Source organism: Entelurus aequoreus, linkage group LG07 (assembly GCF_033978785.1).
Source record: "Entelurus aequoreus isolate RoL-2023_Sb linkage group LG07, RoL_Eaeq_v1.1, whole genome shotgun sequence".
In the NCBI taxonomy this organism is placed as follows: domain Eukaryota; kingdom Metazoa; phylum Chordata; class Actinopteri; order Syngnathiformes; family Syngnathidae; genus Entelurus; species Entelurus aequoreus.
Genome location: NC_084737.1, coordinates 60600895 through 60620578, shown reverse-complemented (window position 1 = coordinate 60620578; position 19684 = coordinate 60600895). Strand labels below are relative to the sequence as shown.

At 41.9% G+C, this 19684-nt stretch overlaps 1 protein-coding gene across 2 annotated transcripts in view; it reads left to right on the top strand.

Annotated features, from left to right (window-relative positions):
• The first annotated feature begins 800 nt into the window (after nt 1–800).
• The window catches only part of chrm4a (cholinergic receptor, muscarinic 4a), a 126786-nt gene continuing 107902 nt past the window's right edge, over nt 801–19684 (top strand). The window contains exons 1-2 of one of the 2 annotated variants that reach the window (XM_062054134.1): nt 801–1284; nt 3950–4030. Coding sequence is in view for 1 of the 2 variants with exons in the window: in XM_062054131.1 (XP_061910115.1) it covers nt 1230–1284 (55 nt within the window). In the remaining variant the exon portion in view is untranslated. The remainder of the gene's footprint in view (nt 1285–3949; nt 4031–19684) is intronic. The other variant, XM_062054131.1, reaches the window with a different exon arrangement.

Genomic DNA, 19684 nt, shown 5'->3' with positions numbered 1-19684 from the left:
GTTGCTGATATATAGATATCTAAAGTATTCATACATTGTTTATGTAGGATATACGCATGTATATATAACCTAATCATATTGTCTCTTGAATTTAAAAATAGCTGACCGTTTTTTTACCCCTTCTCTGGGATTGTTGTATTCCCAGTTTTGATCTCGGACGTCTGGTCACCTATAGCATATAACAATATTCCATTACGTTAAGCAAACTATGAATAATAAAACACGCCAAAACATGTGTCCTTTATCATAGCTACACGTTTGACAAAAAAATGCGTGAAAATTACTGGTATCCAGTGAGGTAAGATGAATTAAATGCGTTGACAGTTCATTGCTCCTGCCAAATGAATTGCACTGAGTGGAGCGGTCACCACTCCAAGATGGCGGCCCCGCGTCTCGTCAGACCAGTAGGCAGTAGCGGTCGATGCTGCGTCTACTTATAAAATGTCTATGATGTGTACTGCTTGGAATGCACAGATTTGATTGGCTAATAAGTACCATGTGGGATGGCTCTTAACGCGCATGGTCAATTTCCTGAGCCGACGATGTCAAAACAGAGGAGCTCAGTCGAAACTTAAAATACGTAAATGATTATTGACTATATGTTCGGGTACGTACAGGACGGAGTCCGGGTCTAGACTCGGACCACGGTCTGCCAGTTAATGATCTCTGATGTTATCCCTTTGAGCCACGCCCCATCCAAGCCACGTCGTCCACCGTACTCAGGCAGAGTGTCCCCACAACATCTGACATCAAAATGTCGTCCTTGCGACCAACATCTTCCAACCCTCGCTTCTATCTCAGGAGCATCCTTAGCAGAGTTATGAGGCCAAATAGTGAATCCAAAACTAAAAAGGTGAAAAAGATGCCGTGTGACGTCACACGCCTTTCCCTCTCCTCCCGAGCGCGCGCGCGCTGCGCTCTTGCTCGATTATTTAGTGAGCAGCGAAGAAGCAAACCCCATGATCAAAGTGGGCTGATCATTACAATTAAAAAAATACATGTATTATTGATTTAGTTTATTATCGATTCGGCGCTCTAATGCCGAACTGAATTATGATAGGTGCGCGGAGCAGAGAATGCCTCTGAAGACTGACACATGCAAATGAGCTGTTATCGAAACAAACCAGGTGCGTCATTTGGTTGAAAAAAATTTAGGGAGCGGGAAAAGAACAGACGAACTAACGACTCAAGGAAAATAGCCGCGGTGCTCGTGGTGCGCGTCATGCGACATGAGTAACATCAGTGATGGAGTTGGAGTGCTGCTGCCCATGTGGAACTTAAGGGGTGAGTCCGAAACATTCATGTTATTCATTTTCAAATATATACAATACTTAGTTTTTATTGACAAATTAATTGGGGGAAATATAAGATGTTTTTCCACACACGTTAATGCTGACAAAATGAAGCACGCCAGCTCAGAACATAGGAAATAAAAGCTTGATTGATCAGTTTGTAATTTTCTAAATAATTTAAACATATTCATTGGATTAGACATTTCAACAAAATTATGTTTACTGTGTAGTGTCTCATTTTCAAGCTATGGCGGCACAATGGATTTCATACTTGGCAGCAGCCTGCAGAGGGTGCGATTTGTCAGTCAATCTATCCGTAACTAGTTTTCTCCCTGAAGAGGATTTGGAACAAAGTCTAGAAGAACGGTGAATGGAGTGTATGGTTCACCGGGGTTATAGAGTTAGTTTTTCACTGCGTTTGCATCCTCTCTAAGTCAGGCATTGGTTGATGTGGATGTTGTCTTGACTTTGTGGACTGATTGTCACAAGACTTCTTTCACTTGTTGTCATGCTCATATTTCTCACCAGGAATTAGTAGATTACAGTTATTTTAGTCTGTTACACTTGGTGTATACAAACAACACAGTAATAGTGATAAAACATGTAATATTTAGACCTTCATAGCCTAATTTGGGGTTTACAGCACCTTGCATTCACTTTAAACGTGCACATATCTATTTTTCTTTTCAATGTATTTTCTATATTCAGTTGAGAGCGTCCATCCGTCTTGTTCTTTAACTCCAAATTATTTTTTGAGCAATTGTTGTGAGCTATTGCATATATTTAATATTTTATTTTATTTTCTATGCAGATGTGATGTGTAGTGAAGTTTTAAAGGCCTACTGAAATGAAATGTTCTTATTTAAACGGGGATAGCAGGTCCATTCTATGTGTCATACTTGATCATTTCGCGATATTGCCATATTTTTGCTGAAAGGATTTAGTAGAGAACATCGACGATAAAGTTCGGAACTTTTGGTCGCTGATAAAAAAAAAGCCTTGCCTGTACCGGAAGTAGCGTGACCTCACAAGTTGTAGAGCGCCTCACATCTGCACATTGTTTACAATCATGGCCACCAGCAGCGAGAGCGATTCGGACCGAGCAAGCGACGATTACCCCATTAATTTGAGCGAGGATGAAAGATTTGTGGATGAGAAAAGTGACAGTGAAGGATTAGAAGGCAGTGGAAGCGATTCAGATAGGGAAAATGCTGTGAGAGGTGGGACCTGATATTCAGCTGGGAATGACTAAAACAGTAAATAAACACAAGACATATATATACTCTATTAGCCACAACACAACCAGGCTTATATTTAATATGCCACAAATTAATCCGCATAACAAACACCTCCCCCCTCCCGTCCATATAACCCACCAACACACTCAATCCCACAGCCCAAAGTACCGTTCACCTCCGTAAAGTTCATACAGCACATATATTTCCCCAAAGTTACATACGTGACATGCACATAGCGGCACGCACGTACGGGCAAGCAATCAAATGTTTGGAAGCCAAAGCTGCGTACTCCCGGTAGCACGTCTGCTATCCAACTCAAAGTCCTCCTGGTTGTGTTGCTGCAGCCAGCCGCTTCCCACCTACAGCTTTCTTCTTTGCTGTCTTCATTGTTCATTAAACAAATTGCAAAAGATTCACCAACACAGATGTCCAGAATACTGTGGAATTTTGTGATGAAAACAGACGACTTAATAGCTGGCCACAATGCTGTCCTAATATGTCTGCTACAATCCGTGACGTCACGCGCAAACGTCATCATACCGAGACGTTTTCAGCAGAATATTTTGCGGGAAATTAAAAATTGCACTTTACTAATCTGTTTGTTTTATTTAAACGGGGATAGCAGATCCATTCTATGTGTCATACTTGATCATTTTGCGATATTGCCATATTTTTGCTGAAAGGATTTAGTATAGAACAACGTCGATAAAGTTCGCAACTTTTGGTCTCTGATAAAAAAAACAACCTTGCCCCTACCGGAAGTAGTGTGACGTTGTCAGTTGTTCACTCCCTCATATTTTCCTATTGTTTTCAACGCAGCTAGAGCTATTCGGACCATTACCCCATTAATTTGAGCAAGTATGAAAGATTCGTGGACGAGGAATGTTAGAGTGACGGACTAGAATGCAGTGAAATACATATTTTTTTTCGCTCTGACCGTAACTTAGGTACAGGCTGGCTCATTGGATTCCACACTCTCTCCTTTTTCTATTGTGGATCACGGATTTGTATTTTAAACCACCTCGGATACTATATCCTCTTGAAAATGAGAGTCGAGAACGCGAAATAGACATTCACAGTGCCTTTTATCTCCACGACAATACATCGACGAAGCTCTTTAGCATGAGCTAACGTGATAGCATCTGTCTCAAATGCAGATAGAAACAAAAGAAATAAATCCCTGACTGGAAGGATAGACAGAAGATCAACAATACTATTAAACCATGTACATGTAACTACACGGTTAATAGATCTCAGCCTGGCAAAGCTTAACAATGCTGTTGCTAATGACGCTAAGGCTGACTTAGCAACTTAGCAACCGGAACTCACAGAGCTATGATAAAAACATTAGCGCTCCGCCTAAGCCAGCCAGCCCTCATCTGCCCAACTCATCAACACCCGTGCTCACCTGCGTTCCAGCGATCGATGGCGCGACGAAGGACTTCACCCGATCATCCGTGCGGTGGCCGGTTAGCATCGGCTAGCGCGTCTGCTATCCAAGTGAGTAATCCTTGTTGTGTTGCTACAGCCAGCCGCTATACACCGATCCCACCTACAACGTTCTTCTTTGCAGCCTCCATTGTTCATTAAACAAAATGCAAAAGATTCACCAACACAGATGTCCAGAATACTGTGGAATTATGAAATGAAAACATAGCTTTTTTGTATTGTATTCAATGGGGAAGGCATACCTCTGTTCCCCGGGCTACGTCACGCACATACGTCATCCTCGAAGGCTTTTTCAACTGGAAGTGTGGCGGGAAATTTAAAATTGCACTTTATAAGTTAACCCGGCCGTATTGGCATGTGTTGCAATGTTAAGATTTCATCATTGATATATAAACTATCAGACTGCGTGGTCGGTAGTAGTGGGTTTCAGTAGGCCTTTAAGCCATTGTTTTAACAAATTGATGAGTTTGAGTTTGAGTTTATTTCGAACATGCAAGCATACAACATGATACATCACAATTTCCAGTTTCTGTTTTCAACATGTTCGAAAAGGAGTAGGAAGAAGCAGAGCTTATTTAATCATACCCCTTTTCTTTTACATAACAGTTGCTAAAACGTTTGTTCACTTCCTGTTCTCAATTTATCCACAATATACTCCATTAGTAATCACAATAAAAATAAATAAATAAATAAATAATAATTGGTGAAGTAAGTTACATTTCATATGATGAGATAAGTAAGATTATTTTGAGTGAAAGAATGGATGAATTAAATAAATTCAGAATGTTTATCATGGTTCTTCTTCTTTGTACTTTGTAAACACTTTAAGTTTGAAGAATTTCTTGAAGTGGATCATATTAGTACATTGTTTGATTGCTTTGCTTAATCCATTCCATAATTTAATTCCACATACTGATGTACTGAAGGTCTTAAGTGTTGTACGTGCATACAAATGTTTTAAATTACATTTCTCTCTAAGATTATATTTCTCCTCTTTTTTTTGAGAAGAATTGTTGTATATTATTGGGTAGCAGGTTATAGTTTGCTTTGTGTATAATGTTAGCTGTTTGCAAATTCACTATGTCGTGGAATTTCAGTATCTTTGATAAATAAAGGATTTGTATGTTCTCTATATCCAACATTATGTATTATTCTAACTGATCTTTTTTATAACACCGTTAATGAATGAAGTGTACTTTTGTAATTATTTCCCCACATTTCTACACAGTAACTCAGATATGGTAACACTAGTGAGCAGTAGAGAATATGAAGTGATTTTTTTGTCTAGAACATGTTTTGCTTTACATTATTGACGTGTTTCTTGCTACTTTATGTTGTATATTTTTTACGTGAGATTTCCAGTTCAATTTATCATCAATCATACCTAGCAATATGGTTTCATGTACTCTTTCAATTTCTATTCCGTCTATTTGTATTTGTGTTTGACTTTCTCTTCTACTGTTACCAAATAGCATTATTTTAGTTTTACTGAGATTCAACGATAGTCTGTTTTTGTCAAACCATCTTTTTAATTTGTTAATTTCTTCTGTTATTATTTGTATTATCTTCTGTGTGTTCTCTCCTGAACAAAACGCTGTTGTATCATCCGCAAATAATACTAACTTTAAATCTTTTGTAACTTTACAAAAATCATTTATATAGAGATTGAATAATTTAGGTCCTAATATTGATCCCTGAGGTACACCACAGGATATATTTAGCGTTGTAGACGTGTGTTCGCCTAGCTTCATGTATTGTTTCCTGTTCGTTAGATAACTTCTTATCCAGTTTAAGACTAACCCTCTGATGCCATATCGTTGTAGTTTTTTGATTAAAATATTGTGATTAATTGTGTCAAATGCTTTAGTTAGATCCATAAAAACCGCTGCCGCACATGTTTTACTATCTATTGCATTGGTAATTTCTTCTGTAATTTCAATTAAAGCCATTGAAGTTGAAACATTAGCTCTGTATCCATATTGGTTCTCTTCGAGTATTCTATTTTTATTTATGAAACTCTCTAATCTGTTATTGAACAGTTTTTCAATGATTTTAGAAAATTGTGGAAGTAAAGAAACAGGTCTATAATTTGTAAATTGATGTTTGTCTCCAGTCTTATAAATTGGTGCAACTTTAGCTATTTTCATTTTGTTTGGGAATGTACCTGTTTGAAATGATAGGTTACTAATGGTCCATATCAATTCCGTTACAATCAGTTGAAGTCTTAAAATTAAATTTTTTCACGATTGTAACTATTTCCTCCTGTGTCACATTACTGAGGAACATGGAGTTGGGATTTCGCTCTATGGTATCATTATAGTCCTCAATTGAAACTGGGTCTGGAATCCTTTCTTCCAATTTTGGTCCAATATTTACAAAATAATTATTGAAGCTTTCAACTACTTCTTTTGTGTTGTCATTTTTTAAATTTCCGTCTAAGAAGTATTGAGGGTTGTCCCTGTTAGTGCCATTTTTAATAATGCTATTGAGGATGCCCCATGTTGCTCTCATATTATTTTTGTTCCTGTCCAATAATTCACTGTAATATTATTTTCTACATGATCGTAGTATGTTTGTTTACTTGTATTTATACTTTTTGTACTTAATTTCTGCCTCTGTAGTTCTTTGTGCAATACATTTTCTATATAGTGTATTCTTCTTACAAGCATTTTTTAATCCTTTTGTCATCCATGGTTGATTATTCTTTCTCTGCTTATTACTGAGTTGTATCCATGGACAATGTTTGTCATAAAGTATTATGAACTTGTTTAAGAAATGTTCATATGCTTCATCAACCTCTTTTTCATTGTACACATTGTCCCAATCTTGCTTTTGTAGCTCAATTTTGAAAGCAATCATCCTCTTCTCTGTGCATAGTCTTCGAAATATCCTTTTGTCTTCCATGTTCTTCTTGTAGTTTCCATCATATATTGTAAAAACTGGCAGATGATCACTAACGTCGGTTATAAGTAGACCACTTGTAGTGTTATTATCAAAATCATTGGTAAAAATATTATCAATAAGTGTGGCACAGTGTCCTGTGATTCTGCTTGGCTTTGTGATTTTAGGATATAAACTGATGCTGTACATTGTATCAATGAAGTCATTAATAGACTTTTAATTGTTCAGGTTCAATAAGTCAATATTAAAGTCACCACATAAGAAAATGATTCTGTGTCCATGTAAATAACCTTGATCCATTCTTCAAATGTTTCTATACTTGACTTAGGTGATCTATATATACAACTGATGAATATGTTTTTGCTTTTTTCCTGACATATTTCAATGGTTATACATTCTAAGATATTATCTATAGCAAATGACATGTTTTTTTACCACTTTATAGTTCAGGTTCTTCATCACGTACACAGCTACTCCTCCTCCATTTTTGTTGGTTCTGTTGATTTAGTTTAGTTCATATCCTTCCAGATCAAAATCTATTCCTTTTTTATCATCAATCCATGTTTCTGTGACAACAATCACTTTAAAGGGTTCGTTGATGTGTTCCAAAAAGTTCTTAATGTTGTTGTAGTTTGCATACAAGCTTCTGCTATTAAAATAAATAATTGACAATTTGTTATCACATGTAATGTTGCTATTATATTGATCATCTGTATTATAAAAACAATTATTACTGATGTGGGAGAAAAAATGTGTATCTGGATCTATATCATTTTCCAAATCCTGGTTTTTGTGATCTTTGTTGCAGAAATTTTGTAGTTCCATGTTTTCTTGTTCAACAATCTTTGATGTTGTTTCAATAATCTCTATAAGTGTAAGTGTAGGTGGATGCAATCCTGAATATAGGTCCTCTTGTTTAGTCGTCCCTTGGAACATAGTAGTGTCGATGCTGAATGTAGGTGCTTGTTTTCTGTCAGAGTCCATTATCATCGTTGTTGTGGAAGCTGTGTAAACTTTAAAAATTGTCCAGGTCCTTGATGTCATGGACAGCAAGTACTCTTGCTTCTGGACCTCCATTCAGCTTGATGTAGATTTTACAGTTGGCGCTCCAAGTTCCCTGGATTTTTCCCTGCTTTCTCAAGTCGCATGCTTTCTTGGCGATTCCAGCATTACGTTTTGTGAGATGCTCACTCATGTACACATTTGTTCCCTTCAGCTTCTTTCCCTGTCTCAGCAATGCCATTTTAGATTTTCTGTTTACGAGTTTCACGAGCACGACTGGAGTGGCGTTGTTGTTTCTTCCGTTCAGTGGGATGCATGTTTCGATGGTATTAATGTCAATTTCAATTTCTTTTGATTGCAGAAAGTTGACCACTTGCTGTTCTGCTGAGACCATATCCATTTCATCTGGTTCACCTTCATTATTCACAGCTTTCGCATAGGATCTTGGTTTATTTCGGTGCCCTGTCACGATGATATAATTCATTCGTTTATCCTGATCCATTTCATCTATGATATTCCTCAGCATGTTGTTGTCTTCTTGAAGGGTCTTCATTTGTGTGCACATTTCAGTGGCTTCATTATTTCTGGAGTTGTTCTGAGTTTGCAGATTTTCTTTATTTCGCTGCAGACTTTTCACATCTTGTTTGTGTTCTGTTGTTGCTGTTCTCAGATCTTTTTTCATTTCTTTAATTTCTTCTTTCATTTCTTTCATATCTTCTTTCCATCCAGCCATCATTTCTTTCCATCCATCCATCATTTCTTTCCATTCTTCTATCACTTCTTCTTTAAATTCATGGAATAGTTGTTGTAGTATCCCTTCTTGATTCCCATCATGTCCTGTGTCCAGCCTCAAATCTTGTTCCCATTTGTGTTCTGTGTCAGCTGACCCCGAACGTTTCGGGATTTCAGTCTTTCCTTGAGCTTTTCGCATCGCGGCAGTCGCTGACGTTAGTGCCTCTTTTGTCTAACGGCAGTTACTTCTTTAGCGAGTTGCGGCACTTTTAACTTGTTTTTTCAACAATTTCGTACCTTGCGCCGTTCAGAGATCAATTTGAGGTGTCAGCCTGTCAACTTATATCACTCTGCGACGTCGGAATCACTTTAAAACAGCTGTAAACTCGCCGTAGCTTTTGGTTGCTAGGCAACCGCTTTGAACTGCGGCAAGGCACCGTTGGCTTGAGGCTAACGGCTCTACCAACTTGCCTTATTTCAGCGTATCAGTGCCTCTCAATTGACAAAAATCAGATCTAAGATGCCAGGTGACTCTCCTGTGGCTATGATCTCAAATCAGTGGTCAAAAACTTCAGACTTAACAAAAACTCCGGTAGCAGAAGTGGAGCCTTTTTTTTGCGTCCTTTCTCATTGACAGGAAGTGACCGCTGTGTTGCTCCTGCGCCAACACACTCAAAAAAGTGCATTTTTAGGACACAGAGACAACGCCAGGTTTTAAGTGAAACAAGTCTAGCATATTTTTCGGACCATTGGGCGCACCTATTATAAGGCGGACTGCCGATGAGCGAGTCCATTTAGGTCTATGTTCATACAAAAGGCGTAGGGGTTTATAAGGTGCAATAAAGGGGTCATACGGTTGATTTTTTTCCATCTACATTTAAAACACTTGCTTGTAGTCTACATAACATGTAATGGTGGTTCTTTGGTCAAAATGTTGCATTGATGATCTTTTTCAGACCATTTTTAAGTCGTTTATTTAACAGGCATCAAACTGCAGTCCACACATATCTCTTAGTGTGACTGTCATCTGCTGGTCACACCTATCATTACACCATTTACCAAATAAAATTGCTTTGAGTTGTGCTTACCGACCAACCAGAAGTAATACGTACTTAGACCGGGTTATAAGGCGCACTGTCAATTTTTGAAAAAATTAAAGCATTTCAGGTGCATACTGTACATATTTTGAATCAATCAATTAAAGTTTGTCTATATAGCCGTTAATCACAAATGCTTTAAAGGGCTTCACAAACAACAACTTCATCCTCGGAGCTGATCCCGCATCCGGGCAAGAAAAAACTCTACCAAATAGGAGAAGAATGAGAAAACCTGGGAATTCCAGTTGCAGTTCCAGTCCCCCCGTCCCCGAAAGTTATGTGAATTAATATTTAGTACTGATGGGCCTAATATTACCAACAGCTCCTTGATAGGTTTCCCAGGAAGTGGGTCAAACCAAAGACAAACCAAGCATTCCAGCTGAACATGCTATTTGTTTTGTACCATTTACGAGTCGCAGAAGTTCCTCTAATGTCCTACCGCTCTCTGATGTTTCTACCGCTTGTCGCTTTCGGAGTCGCAGGGGGTGCTGGAGCCTATCTCAGCTGCATTCGGGCGGTGGGCGGGGTACACCCTGGACAAGTAGCCAACTCATCACAGGGCCAACACAGACTGACAGACAACATTCACACTCACATTCACACACTTTAGTTGTGTTGCCAATCAACCTAGCCCCAGCCTTCTTTCTTCTTTGCCTTCCGTGGGTTCCCTTTGCCCTCGGAAGGCAAAGGGAACCCACGCAGTCACAGGGAGAACATACACACAGAAAAATCCAGAGCCCAGGATCGAACCCAGGACCTTCATATTGTGAGGCACACACACAAACCCCTGTTCCACCGTGCTGCCCTTTAATATGTTTTTTGACTTCTCCATGCTTTCGATACCATACGGCCTAGGGTACTGGGTGTGAAGTTAGAGACAATGCAGGTGGAGGTCCCCTTGGTGTCCTGGGTTGTTGATTACCTGACTAACAGACCACAGTACGTGCGACTGCAGGACTGTGTGTCTGACAGACTGGTCAGCAACACCGGGGCCCCGCAGGGCACAGTCCTCTCTCCCTTCATCTTCACCATCTACACTACCGATTTCCACTATCCTGCCACCTTCAGAAGTTTTCTGATGACTCTGCGATAGTGGGGTGTATTGAAGATGGTCATGAGGAGGAATACAGGGCACTGGTGGAGGACTTTGTCACATGGTGTGGAAAGAACCACCTCCAGCTCAATGTGACAAAGACCAAGGAGCTGGTTGTGGACCTGGGAAGGAGGAGGAGTACTCCGGCGATCCCTGTTCCCATCATGGTGGTCGATGTGGACATGGTTGAGGATTATAAATACCTCGGAGTACACATCTACAACAAGCTGAATGGGTCCAAACACGCTGAGGCACTCTACAGGAAGGGACAGAGCCACCTCTACTTCCTCAGGAGGCTAGGATCCTTCAACGTCTGTACAAAGATGATGAAGATGTTCTACGAGTCGGTGGTGGCAGGCGCCTTCTTGTACGCCGTGGCCTGCTGGGGCAGCAGACTGAGAGCGGGGGACGCATTCAGGCTGGACAAGCTGGTAAGTAAGGCCAGTAACGCGGTGGGAGTGGAGCTTGACTCTGGTGGTGGTGTCAGAGAGGAGTAGTTTAGCAAAGCTCCTAGCCATTATGGACAACACCTCCCACCCACTACACTCGGACCTGGCGGAGAGAATGAGCACGTTCAGTGGAAGGCTCAGACTCCCAAAATGCAACACGGAACGACACAGGAAGTCCTTCATACCGACAGCCATCAGACTGTATAATGCATATGTTCCTTCTTGACTGTACTTAAATGTATAATAGACTGTATTTATATTATTCACATGTGAATAATGCTGTATAATAGACTGTATTTATGTTATTCACATGTGAATAATGCTGTATAATAGATTGTATTTATATTATTCACATGTAAAAATACCTAAATGTTTATTGTCTATTGTGAGCAAACTGTGGTGCTGAATTTCCCCCAGGGATCAATAAAGTACTTTATATTCTATTCTATTCTATTCTAATGTCATGTCTTCAAAAAGAGAGCAATATTCTGGAGAGCGTTACATATATACATTTGTATCTGCATTAATAGAACATAGTTGGACGTGTTATCTTTAATCTCCTTTCTAATATGCTTTCTAATATGCTCAATTTTCTTAGTAAAGCCGAGTGGCCGCAGCTACTGGGAGAAGTCCCTTGTTGGGTTAGTGATTCTAGTGCATTTAACAAATATTTAAGATCGTTTTTATTAAAGGCCTACTGAAATTAAATTTTTTTATTTAAACGGGGATAGCAGATCCATTCTATGTGTCATACTTGATCATTTCGCGATATTGCCATATTTTTACTGAAAGGATTTAGTAGAGAACATCGACGATAAAGTTCACAACTTTTGGTCGCTGATAAAAAAAGCCTTGCCTGTACCGGAAGTAGCGTGACGTCACAGGTTGAAGGGCTCATCACATTTCCCCATTGTTTACACCAGCAGCGAGAGCGATTCGGACCGAGAAAGCGACGATTACCCCATTAATTTGAGCGAGGATGAAAGATTCGTGGATGAGGGACGTGAGAGTGAAGGACTAGAGTGCAGTGCAGGATGTATCTTTTTTTGCTCTGACCGTAACTTAGGTAAAAGGGCTCATTGGATTCCACACTTTCTCCTTTTTCTATTGTGGATCACAAATTTGTATTTTCAACCACCTCGGATACTATATCCTCTTGAAAATGAGAGTCGAGAACGCGAAATGGACATTCACAGTGACTTTTATCTCCACGACAATACATCGGTGAAGCACTTTAGCTACGGAGCTAACGTGATAGCATCGTGCTTAAATGCAGATAGAAACAAAAGAAATAAGCCCCTGACTGGAAGGATAGACAGAAGATCAACAATACTATCAGGAGACACCAAACCAAACACTGGACCTGTAACTACACGGTTAATGCTGTGCCGCCTGTCGAAGCCTAGCAATGCTGTTGCTAACAACGCCATTGAAGCTAACTTAGCTACGGGACCTCGTCAGAGCTATGATAAAAACATTAGTGCTCCACCTACGCCAGCCCTCATCTGCTCATCAACACCCGTGCTCACCTGCGTTCCAGCGATCGACGGCGCGACGAAGGACTTCACCCGATCATCGATGCGGTCGGCAGCTAGCGTCGGATAACGCGTCTGCTATCCGGAAGTTTCGCGGGAAATTTAAAATTGCACTTTATAAGTTAACCCGGCCGTATTGGCATGTGTTGCAATGTTAAGATTTCATCATTGATATATAAACTATCAGACTGCGTGGTCGGTAGTAGTGGGTTTCAGTAGGCCTTTAAGGCGATTGATGAGATTGGAGTAATAATTAGTTTTAGCGTAAGAGCTTCTTTATAAGTTATTAAACTATCACTCCATGCTTGATGGAAAACCTCAAGTTTAGTTACACGCCGTTTGCCTTCCAGCTTTCTAAATGATAATTTAAGAGCTCTGGTTTCTTCCGTGAACCAGGGATATGCCTTTTAGGCGCCATTTTTAGCTTTTGCGGTGCTATTCTATCAATGGTGTTGCACAGGGCATCGTTAAAGTTGTTAGTGAGGTTATCGATAGAGCCCACATAATTTGGGAATGGTGCCATTACACAGGGCAGTAGGCCAGTGAGAGTCGTAGTGGCAGCATTAATGTTACTGCTACTAAAGCATTGGTCATTAGTAGTTTATTGACAATGGGTCAGAACTTCGAATTCTACAACGTAGTGATCAGACATTACTTTAGTGTACGGGAGTACCATAACTTTGGAGGTGGTGACACTGCGGAAAAGGACTATATCTATCCTATTACGTTGCGATGCGTGGGTTCATTTATGATTTGTCAAAGGCCACAGCTATCAATCAAACTCTGAGAATTTCCTGATAAAGAGTGAATAGGGACCAGGGGGTGGGATAGATAACAGCCAGATAGAGAGGTAGCGGTGTAACAGACCTCATAGTAAGCAACTCAAATAATTGACATGTATTACTTAGGTTAGGGCTAAGGTAAACATTTTAATCGGATATTAGTGCAACCCCTCCACATGTGAGTTTGTATAGTTAGGAGGCGATGCCTCGTTAAGGAAAAAAATATTGTATGAGTTATCTCATACAAGATAAAGATGGTAGTGCGCCTTTATTGCTGAAAATCTTTTGAATGACAACAGTCAAAAGTGAAGAATTTCACTTACAGATATGCCAATTCTTAAATCAAATTCAAAACCTTTAATGTGCATCTGAATCCACACTCATAGCCACTTCTTTGGCATAATCTTTTACCCTGTTTTTGTTGCAATGACCTAATTTCTGCCTTCCACTCCTGTTGCCATGTTGTACATTGTTTAGTAAATGCTAATGTCTCTGCGTCTGAATGTGTCAGCTGCAAAGGTTTTTGGAGCTCTTCTGCTAAAATGTTGTAGAGAAAGGGCTCAGGAAAAAAAAGTGCTTACATTGCTTATATTTTATTCATTTATTCTTAACTAATTTGATTTCCAAAATAAAACTGTAATTGCCTTGCCTCCTCTTTGGGGCATTGTGTTTGTTTGAATTGTGTTTGTTAAAATAAATACATTTAAAATGTATTTGTGTGGCACCTTTCACACATATAAAATGTAGCACAACGTGCTTTACATTTAAAAAAACATTTTAAAAACTGGGACAAGCGGTAAAAAATGGATGGATGGATAGATGTATAGAGGGTGCCTCACCCTCATTACATAAATATAACTCCAGGCTCCAAGACTTACCAGTGTATGTTTGAGTAGTGGGGGGTCAGGGCGATTGTGCCTATGGAGGGGGCGCGGAACGGGGTGTGCCAGGACCGGCCTCGAAGACAGCGGCAGGTGCGTAAATGGCCCAGGAGGGCCTTGTTATCTGTCGCCTTTATTAGCAGCAGCCGTGATGAGACGAGTAGTTGGAATTGGAAGTGCTGCTGGGCAGACGCAGAAAAAACTTGTTGCTGGAAAGCAAAAGTCTCGCATCTTGTGAGAACAAAATAAAACAGTGTTATACTCTGAATTCCTGGCTCTCCTGGTAGTGTGTGGTGGTCTGAAGAACCCACTACAGGGCAACCTTTACATTTGGCGCCCAACAAGCAAGACCACCCAAGGAGATGGAAGCCGACCCCCTGGCGGGTTTGTCGAGCGTTCTCGCGGAGGTGACAGTGGCCAGCTGTCGACAGCTGGAGGCGGTCCGCCAACAAGTGATATATTATGATATGTCCAGTCTATTGCAGCACCAAGCAAACAATCGGAAAATTCCCGTCATATCAATTCATAGATATGGTCGAAACTATTTAAAGTGCACTACGCATAATAAACGCAACATTGTTAATATTGCCACTACGGATAATCTTAACAAAAACTCGTCAAAACAGCCCAATACCTATAATATGGGCTTTTTAAACATAAGATCATTGTCTCCCAAGGCGTTATTGGTTAATGAGGTCATTAGAGACAACAATCTTAACGTCATTGGTCTTAGCGAAACCTGGCTCAAACCGGACGAATTTTTTGCGCTCAATGAGGCATCTCCTCCTAACTATACGAATGTGCATGTTGCCCGTCCTCTTAAAAGGGGAGGGGGTGTCGCACTAATATACAATGAAAATTTCAACCTTACCCCTAACCTAAATAATAAATATAAATCGTTTGAGGTGCTTACTATGAGGTCTGTCACACCGCTACCTCTCGACCTGGCTGTTATCTACCGCCCCCCTGGGCCCTATTCGGACTTTATCAGTGAATTCTCAGAGTTCGTTGCTGATCTAGTGACACACGCCGACAATATAATCATAATGGGGGACTTTAATATCCATATGAATACCCCATCGGACCCTCAGTGCGTGGCGCTCCAAACCATAATTGATAGCTGTGGTCTTACACAAATAATACATGAACCCACGCATCGCAACGGTAATACAATAGATCTAGTGCTTGTCAGGGGTGTCACCACCTCCAAAGTTATGATACTTCCATATACTAAAGTAATGTCCGATCATTACCTTATAAAATTTGAAGTTTTGACTCTTTGTCAACAAGCTAATAATAATAATAACTGCTATAGCGGCCGCAACATTAATGCTGCCACAACGATGACTCTTGCTGACCTACTGCCTTCGGTAATGGCACCATTCCCAAATTATGTCGGCTCTATTGATAACCTCACTAACAACTTTGACGATGCCTTGCGCGAAATTATTGATAGTATAGCACCGCTAAAGCAAAAAAGGGCCCCTAAAAGGCGCACCCCATGGTTTACAGAAGAAATTAGAGCTCATAAATTATCATGTAGAAAACTGGAACGCAAATGGCGCGCGACTAAACTTGAGGTTTTCCATCAAGCATGGAGTGATAGTTTAATAACTTATAAACGCATGCTTACCTTAGCTAAAGCTAAATACTACTCAAATCTCATCCGCCTCAACAAAAACGATCCTAAATTTCTGTTTAGTACAGTAGCATCGCTAACCCAACAAGGGACTCCTCCCAGTAGCTCCACCCACTCGGCAGATGATTTTATGAATTTCTTTAATAAGAAAATTGAACTCATTAGAAAGGAGATTAAAGACAACGCATCCCAGCTACAACTGGGTTCTATTAACACAAATACGACTGTATATACGACGGACACTGCCCTCCAAAATAGTCTCTCTATTTTTGATGAAATAACATTAGAGGAATTATTACAGCGTGTAAGTGGGATAAAACAAACAACATGTTTACTTGACCCACTTCCTGGGAAACTTATCAAGGAACTGTTTGTATTATTAGGTCCATCAGTGTTAAATATTATAAACTTATCACTTTCCTCCGGCACTGTTCCCCTAGCATTCAAAAAAGCGGTTATTCATCCTCTGCTCAAAAGACCTAACCTCGATCCTGACCTCATGGTAAACTACCGACCGGTCTCCCACCTTCCGTTTATTTCCAAAATTCTCGAAAAAATTGTTGCACAGCAGCTAAATGAACACTTAGTGACTAACAATCTCTGTGAACCTTTTCAATCCGGTTTCAGGGCAAATCACTCTACGGAGACAGCCCTCGCAAAAATGACTAATGATCTATTGCTAACGATGGATTCTGATGCTTCATCTATGTTGCTGCTTCTTGATCTTAGCGCCGCTTTCGATACCGTCGATCATAATATTTTATTAGAGCGTATCAAAACACGTATTGGTATGTCAGACTTAGCCTTGTCTTGGTTTAACTCTTATCTTACTGACAGGATGCAGTGCGTCTCCCATAACAATGTGACCTCGGACTATGTCAAGGTAACGTGCGGAGTTCCCCAGGGTTCGGTTCTTGGCCCTGCACTCTTTAGTATTTACATGCTGCCGCTGGGTGACATCATACGCAAGTACGGTGTTAGCTTTCACTGTTATGCTGATGACACTCAACTCTACATGCCCCTAAAGCTGACCAACACGCCGGATTGTAGTCAGCTGGAGGCGTGTCTTAATGAAATTAAACAATGGATGTCCGCTAACTTTTTGCAACTCAACGCTAAGAAAACGGAAATGCTGATTATCGGTCCTGCTAGACACCAACATCTATTTAATAATACCACCTTAACATTTGACAACCAAACAATTAAACAAGGAGACTCGGTAAAGAATCTGGGTATTATCTTCGACCCAACTCTCTCGTTTGAGTTACACATTAAGAGTGTTACTAAAACGGCCTTCTTTCATCTCCGTAATATCGCTAAAATTCGTTCCATCTTGTCCACTAGCGACGCTGAGATCATTATTCATGCGTTCGTTACGTCTCGTCTCGATTACTGTAACGTATTATTTTCGGGCCTTCCTATGTCTAGCATTAAAAGATTACAGTTGGTACAAAATGCGGCTGCAAGGCTTTTGACAAAAACAAGAAAGTTTGATCATATTACGCCTATACTGGCTCACTTGCACTGGCTTCCTGTGCACTTAAGATGCGACTTTAAGGTTTTACTACTTACGTATAAAATACTACACGGTTTAGCTCCAGCCTATCTCGCCGATTGTATTGTACCATATGTCCCGACAAGAAATCTGCGTTCAAAGAACTCCGGCTTATTAGTGATTCCCAGAGCCAAAAGAAAGTCTGCGGGCTATAGAGCGTTTTCTATTCGGGCTCCAGTACTCTGGAATGCCCTCCCGGTAACAGTTAGAGATGCTACCTCAGTAGAAGCATTTAAGTCCCATCTTAAAACTCATTTGTATAATCTAGCCTTTAAATAGACCCCCCCTTTTTTAGACCAGTTGATCTGCCGTTTCTTTTCTTTTCTTCTCTCCTCTTCTCCCCTGTCCCTTGTGAGGGGGAGTTGCATAGGTCCGGTGGCCATGGATGAAGTGCTGGCTGTCCAGAGCCGGGACCCCGGGTGGACCACTAGCCTGTGCATCGGTTGGGGACATCTCTGCGCTGGTGACCCGTCTCCGCCCGGGATGGTTTCCTGTTGGCCCCGCTGTGGACTGGACTCCCGCTGATGTGTTGGATCCACTGTGGACTGGACTTTCACAATGTTATGTCAGACCCACTCGACATCCGTTGCTTTCGGTCACCCCTATAGGGGGGGGGATTACCCACATATGCGGTCCTCTCCAAGGTTTCTCATAGTCATTCACCGACGTCCCACAGGGGTGAGTTTTTCCTTGCCCGTATGTGGGCTCTGTACCGAGGATGTCGTTGTGGCTTGTACAGCCCTTTGAGACACTTGTGATTTAGGGCTATATAAATAAACATTGATTGATTGATTGAAGTGGCCCAGCAAAGCCATATCCTGGAGGCGCTGGCGACCTGGATGGGAGCGGCACCGCCAACATCAGCAGCCGTCTCCATGCAGCGCATGAGGGAAGAAGAGGACCTCCATGCCTTCATAGACATTTTTGTGGCCACAGCGGAGGCATGCGTGTGGCCGAAAGAGGAGTGGGGAATGCAACTCTTGCCGCTGTTGGCGGGGGAGGCGCAGCGAGCGGCGCTTAGCCTACCGGCGGCCTCCCGCGTGCACTTCCCGGACCTGAGGAGAGCGGTGCTGGACTGGACCGGTTGCACCGCTGAGGACCATCTGCGCCGGTTCCGGGCACAGCGGCTGGGGGAAGAGGACCGCCCGTTCGTGCTTGGACAGCAGCTCCGGGACGCGGCAACACGTTGGCCGTTGGCTTCAGCCAAAAGAAGGCGACGACCAGATGATGGAGCGGCTGATCATGGAGCAGCTCCTGGAGGTGATCCCCGCGCAGACGGCGGCCTGGGTCCGCTACCACTGGCACCGAGACCTCACAGCACCGCTGTGCTTGGTGAAACTCGCCAAGGACCACCTGGCAGTGCACCGTGAGGCGCGAAGGGCGGCGGCCAGGGAGGAAGCCGAGCGCCCCAGCACCAACACCGCACAGAGCGAGCGCGCAGAGGGAGGAGGCGGCGCGCTGGTTCCACGGTGCCGCGCAACTGACTCTTTTGTGTGTGCTTCCTCGCAGGTCACGGCTGCTGCTAATACGGTGCTTCCCACGCAGACGGCCCCTCAAACGCCTGGGCAGGCGTGGGCGCCCCGGTCACGTGCGTCAGGGACCTCCACGCGTGGAGGCGAGGCAGGTGATCCGGGTTGCTGGCCCTCTGGCGCCCTCCGGCGCCCACCCCTGGCCTCCCCCGGCCCGGGTGAGACGTACTGTATGCCTGTAAGGATACAAGGGAGTACACACCGGGTGATGGTAGATTCGGGCTGCGAGCAGTCCATGATCCACCAGAACCTGGTTCGACCCGGGGCTTTGAGGCAGGCAACACGGGTGAAAATTAGATGTGTTCATGGGGATATGCACGAGTAACCTGTGGTGCCAGTAGAAATTTGGTGTAATAAGAAAAAATATAGTGTCGAGGTTGCTGTAAGTGAGCACCTCACGCTCCCCTTAATAAAAGGAACAAATTGGGCGGCGTTTCATGACTTATTGAAACAGTGCACCGGTAGGGAAATGGGATATCTGCGCTGAGCTTTTTAACCCGGAGTTCCTTA